Consider the following 6192-nt stretch of genomic DNA (forward strand, 5'->3'; position numbering starts at 1 on the left):
ACCTCCAAATAGGCCGTAGCTTGAGGTACATGATTAAAGTTCATCATGCTAAACAGCCCGGAAGCCTTTGTTCCCCAGCCCTGAGCAACTCAAGAGTTGGTCTACCACCACTATGCCCAACAGACACAGAGAACTTGCCAAGGCAGTGTTAGCTAGGAGGTAAATGAGATTCTCTTGGACAAGAGCCTGAGAGCCTAATCTAGAGTCCAGTCCAGCGTTTGATTCATTTCTGTGTAAACTCAATAAGCTTCTTTATAAAAAGCACACACAGTGAGCATGCTCCTGGGGGGACCTGGACCAGCAGGTTATTCTCAGTGACAGAGTCTGAAGGGGAAAGAGGCCAGGCAATGAGAGGATAAAGAAGATAGAAAAGCTAAGATCAGAAGCTCTTTCATAAGCTATGTCTTATGACAAGTATACTCCTGGTTTTAGAGAAGAAAAAGCCCTGGGTCAACTAATTCTAAAACTATTGAGGAATCTAAACCACAATCATGGTGTCCGTGAGAATCCCACAGTGCCAAACTCTTCACAGAATCTGTATATGTTAAGTTTTTTCTTTCCTTTTCACTTAAAAAAATCAATATCCAAATTTTAATTTATTTATTTATTTATTTTATTTTATTTTTTTTTTGTTTGTTTGTTTTTTTGAGACAGGGTTTTCTCTGTGTAGCCCTGGCTGTCCTGGAACTCACTCAGTAGATCAGGCTGGCCTTGAACTCAGAAATCTGCCTGCCTCTGCCTCCCAAGTGCTGGGATTAAAGGCATGCGCCACCACCACCCAGCAATATCCAAAAATTTTAACATCACAAATTACATGCTTTTACATAGGAAGGACAAACTCAAATAATCCAAGTGTTTGTCTACTGAGGGCTGGGCTTTCCCTGATGCTATGATGTACCAAAAAGGAATACAGCTTCTGATCTAAAATCAGAAACATGTTTGACAGAGCCAGAAGTGGCTTGGATCAGGGCCTTTTGGGGGTTGTGGCTTCAGATCCTGAGAACCCAACTCTTCCCACCATGTGGGACTGTGGTCAGCAGTCCCAAGGGGACTTCTTTGTTTCTGACGCCCTTGAGATACCCTATGTTGCCCTTATATAACAATGCTTGACTAGCTTCTCAGCTGGTCCCATTACATGACAGCTTCTGCTGCTTCTGTCCCATTTCGCCCATGGAACTGTAGATAAGATGCCTTACTTCTCAATAAGCTTACCTGGCATGAGACAGAGCTTGTGCAAGACCACCTGGTCCCACCTGTTCTGTCTTCTTTATTTTCTCATCTCCTGGCCACCTCTCACTTAGGACCCTGCACACTGAAGAACAGCCTGCTGGTCCAGGGCAAGTTTCAGAAAATGGCTCACTAAGTAAAAGTAAGCATGTGACAGCATCGGGCATGGTAGTGAACACCTTCAATCTCAGCTCTCAGAAGGTAAAGGCAGGCAAATCTCTGTGATCTCAAAGCCAATAAGGACTATACAGTGAGACCTGTTAGCACTACATGATAACATCCTGTCTCAAAACAAAAAAACAAATACAGCCAAAGCAACAGCTCCTCTCCTAGGTGATTCTCAGAAGCCATGGGACTCTTTTGCCTAATGGTGATCTTTCTTATCTGCTTCAATGTGTGAAGCAGATATTTCCACCTCTGCCTTCCATAGTCCTTCATCCCATGGCTCCTGTACCTCGTATGTTCTTTTTCCTGTACTTTCTCAGGAACTGTGGGAAAGTGGCTGGCTCAGAGTTTGACAGAAAGGAGATTAATAAATATTGTATTAATAAAGACAAAAAAGGCAAGTCATTCTAAAAATACAAATAATCACTGTGATGGTTTGTATATGCTTGGCCCAGGGAATGGCACTATTAGGAGGTGTGACCTTATTGGAATAAATGTGTCAAGCAATGGTGGTGCATGCCTTTAATTCCAGCACTTGAGAGGCAGAGGCAGGCAGATTTCTGAGTTCGAGGCCAGCCTGGTCTACAGAGTGAGTTCCAGGACAGCCAGGGCTATACAGAGAAACCCTGTCTCAAAAAAAAAACAAAAACAAAAACAAAAAAAACAAAAAAACAAAACAAAACAAAAAACAGACTGGAATAGATGTGTCCCTGTGGGCTTGGGCTTAAGATCTTCAACCTAGCTGCCTGGAAGTTAGTCTTCCATTAACAGCCTTCAGATGAAGATGTAGAACTCTCAGCTTCTCCTGCACCATGCCTGCCTGGATGCTGCCATGTCCCCACCTTGATAATACTGGACTAAACCTCTGAACCTGTAAGCCAGCCCCAATTAAATGTTGACCTTTATAAGACTTGCCTTGGCCATGGTGTCTGATCACAGCAGTAAAACCCTACTAAGACAATTACTAAAACTAGCATTCTTGATAAAGATGTAATACACTGTAAAAACAAACACAATAAAAAAAAAAACCTGTAAATAACATTATACCCATCACAATAGGGACAGCCCCATTTGAAATAAAATGAATGTAGTAATAACAATACATTAACACAATTTAAATTAAAGTTAGTGTTATCAACAGAGGCAGTTTACAGTCAGCCTCTGAATCTAGCAATGACATCATCCCTATGTGACAAGGACTCTCTTGCATCTGTTGTCATGGCAACTGTTACACATACATTCTCTCTCTCTCTCTCTCTCTCTCTCTCTCTCTCTCTCTCTCTCTCTCTCTCTCTCTCTCTCCCCGCAAATGCCTCACTTGTATGCAATGGTGCTCATCATTCATTAGCAGGTATCAACCTCCTTTTTCTCTTTCTTCTCTTCCTCAATTCTCCCCCAACCCTGACCCCCCAAATTCAATAAAAAAAACCTCTTCGCCTAGGACTGTGCTGGCCTGGACTCGTGTGATCTATCTGGAAGCAAGTCACCTTCCAACTAACAGTTAGGCATGTTAATAAAAGTCAAAATGGGGGACTGGAGAGATGGCTCAGAGGTTAAGAGCACTGACTGCTCTTCCAGAGGCCTGAATTCAATTCCCAGCCCCCACATAGTGGCGCACAACTGTCTGTAATGGGATTTGGTTCCCTTTTCTGGCATGCATGAAGTCAGGACACTCATTATAGACTATAAATAAATACATCTTTTTTTAAAGAAACGAAAGAAAAGCCAAAAGGAAATAAATGAGAACCAAGGATGATGTACTTTTCTTCTAAATTTCTTGTCATCACAATTGTGGTGTGGTACCTCTGTTCCCTCTTCCTGAAGGGCCACAGACAGTGGGGAGAGCCATCTCTAGGAGCCTAGGCTTAGAACTCACCATTCTGCCATCTCTTCACCCTGCAGGCACAGAGGTATTTAAGCCAAGCCTTCAAAGATCTCTGCTTCTGCCAGCGCTGATAGTGCCGCACAGCAGTGACCATCTTCCCTCTCTCGCGCTGATGCCTTAGAAGCTGTTCTTGCCATCGCAGCCACGCCTGAAAAGACCAGATCAGGAATTCAACATCATTCGAAGCCACAGCATGAGCCTGAGGCTAGCCTGGGCTATATGAGATTCTGCCTCAAACAAAACAAAACAAATTTGGGATGGGGGGAGAAGTTACAAATACGAGACAGACAGACAGACAGACAGACAGACAGACAGAGAGAGAGAGAGAGAGAGAGAGAGAGAGAGAGAGAGAGGTTGTAGAAAGTAATTTGCAAGTACATGATGGAGTTCAAGAAAGCCTCTCTGAACTAGAGCTGAGCTGGACTTGTGAGTTAACTGAGGGAAGACAGGAAATTGTTCCTGAATACATGAGGAAGGAAGGAGAGATGCTATGGAAACCTCAGAGGAAGATGATTCAAATGGAGGGAATACTCATGTCAGTGGCTGCTCTGCTTTAAATCTGTGTGACAGTTTTAATACAAACTGTATGTTATATATTGTCACATCAATATGAAATGCATTGGAAATGACATTCTTGCTATGTAAAAGAAAGCTTTTTTGTTTTAAACCTACAACCAAAGTAGATTTAGGGTGTATGTTACATGCACAGTTTTGAAGTGGCTCAAAAAAAATTAAGCACAAGCTAGGCACCGTGCCATACAATTGTGATCTTAGCACTCAAGAAACGGGGGCAAGAGGATCAGGAGATTGAAGGTACGATGGCCTACATGAGACCCTGTCAAAAAAAGTCCAAATAGAAAAAGAACTATATCCACTTGTAAACTGGTATGAGAGCTCCTCCTTGTAACTTCAGGATTTGGGAAGCTGAGCCAGGATGATCACGAATTTGAGGCCACCATGGTCTTCAGCATAAGATCCTGAATTTTATTATTTTCAATTATATATGTGTGCATGTTTGTGTAGGTACCTGTGCAAGCCAGACAAGTCAGATACCCTGGAGTTGGAGTTACAGGGAGCTGTGAACTACTGACATGGGTGCTGAGAACTGAATTCTGGTCCTCTGGAAAAGCAGTGCATACCCTTAACCACTGAGCCATCTCTTCTGGGCCCCTCCCCACTTTTCCTAATATTTAAAAAGGAATAAAAAATATACTTGAATGTTGCCAAAACATGAAGAATGAGGTAGGAGTTAGTGGTACAAACCTTTAATCCTAGTACTGGGGGGTGGGTCAGAGGCAGGTGGATCTCTGTGAGCCTGGCCTACAAACTGACCAGGATAAAAAAAAGAATGGCTGGGCATGGTGGTGTACATCTTTAATCCCAGATCTTGGGAGGGGTGGGGCAGAGGCAAGGGGACCTCTGTGAGTTCAAGGCCAGCCTGGTCTATGTAGTGAATTTCAGGATAGCGAGGGCTATATAATGAGACCCTGCCTCAAAAAACAAAAGCCCATGAAGAATGAACAGGGTTAAACAGGCTGAGGAGTATGTATCATCCCCTTTTCCTGTGATTCGGGATCTGCAGGCACAATGCCCAAAGCAAAGGTTCACCCTTTGTGCCAAAGGTTCACTCTGTGCCATGTGGCTGGCACTTGTTCTTTCCTTACCACCTCCTCAGACAGCTACTTTGACACTTCTCCCTACCTTCTTGAAAGCACTCCCATGAGCTCACCGAAACTGTGCTTATCAAGCCTATCACCCATTTCCACGTGGCTCAGTCTAAAGGTCAAGTCTGTCCTCAGCTGCCTGACCCAGCAGACAGCACCTTCCCTGGCGGACACTTGTTCCTGCTGATGACTTCACAGGGCCTGTCACACAACCTCTCCCGTCACTCCACTCGCTTACTTTACCTGTTTACTTTAGTTACCTGGCTTTAAATGCCATCCTCCTACAAGGACTCATGATGGTGTGTTCCTGCCTGGACCCTTCCTCAGCAGCCTTAGCATCTATCTGTACCTCTCTGTGGCAATTCAAAGGAAGTATCAGGGTGAGTAGTGTTCAGAGTGAAGAGCACAGCTCCTCCCAACTCTTCCCCACAAGCTTGCTTCTCCTTCAGTGGTCCCATGTCAGTTAATGGCAACTCCACCATTGCATTTGCTCAGCCAAAGCCAGGAGTCACATTTAATCTCTCCATGAGCAAATTCTGTCTGTCGGTCACATTCAAAACAAACAGAATCTGAGCCTGGAGAGATGGCTCAGTGGATAAGAGTCTTGACTCAGATTTGATTCCCAGAAGCCACATGGCACCTCACAACTGTTTGCAACCCCAGTAGGGGATTCAATACTCTTTTGCCCTCCATGGACACTAGGCACATATACGACATACATACAAACATACATGAAGTATGGCTGGAGAGATGGCTCAGCAGTCAAGACCACTGACTGCTCTTCCAAAGGTCCTGAGTTCAATTCCCAGCAACCACATACTGGTTCACAACCATCTGTAATGGGATCTGATGCCCTCTTTGGGTGTATCTGAAGACACCTACAGTATACTTACGTAAATAAAGTAAATAAATTAATCTTAAAAAAAAATACATGAAGAAAAAAAACTAATGCCAAAATTTTACTTGTTTTCTTTCTTCTTATTATTCTATTTTTATTTATTTTTATTTAACTACTTTTTTATGATCTGTTTATTTTATGTGTATGAGTGCTCTATCTGTATGTAGACTTACATGCCAGAAGAGGGCATCAGATCCCATTACAGATGGTTGTGAGCCACCATGTGGTTGCTGGGATTTGAACTCAGGTCCTCTGGGAAGAGTAGCCAGGCTCTTAACTGCAGAGCCATCTCTCCAGCTGTGTGTGTGTGTGTGTGTGTGTGTGTGTGTGTGTGTGTGTGTGTGTGTGTGTGT

The 6192-nt window shown here is 43.6% G+C and overlaps 1 protein-coding gene across 1 annotated transcript in view; it reads right to left on the reverse strand.

The window, feature by feature from the left end:
- Sfi1 (SFI1 centrin binding protein) overlaps positions 1–6192 on the reverse strand; it is a 66753-nt gene that overhangs the window by 28208 nt on the left and 32353 nt on the right. The window contains exon 9 of the mRNA XM_028758133.1: positions 3269–3425. Within this exon, the coding sequence (XP_028613966.1) occupies positions 3269–3425 (157 nt within the window). The remainder of the gene's footprint in view (positions 1–3268; positions 3426–6192) is intronic.

Source organism: Grammomys surdaster, unplaced genomic scaffold, assembly GCF_004785775.1.
Source record: "Grammomys surdaster isolate TR1022 unplaced genomic scaffold, NIH_TR_1.0 126187, whole genome shotgun sequence".
In the NCBI taxonomy this organism is placed as follows: Eukaryota; Metazoa; Chordata; class Mammalia; order Rodentia; family Muridae; genus Grammomys; species Grammomys surdaster.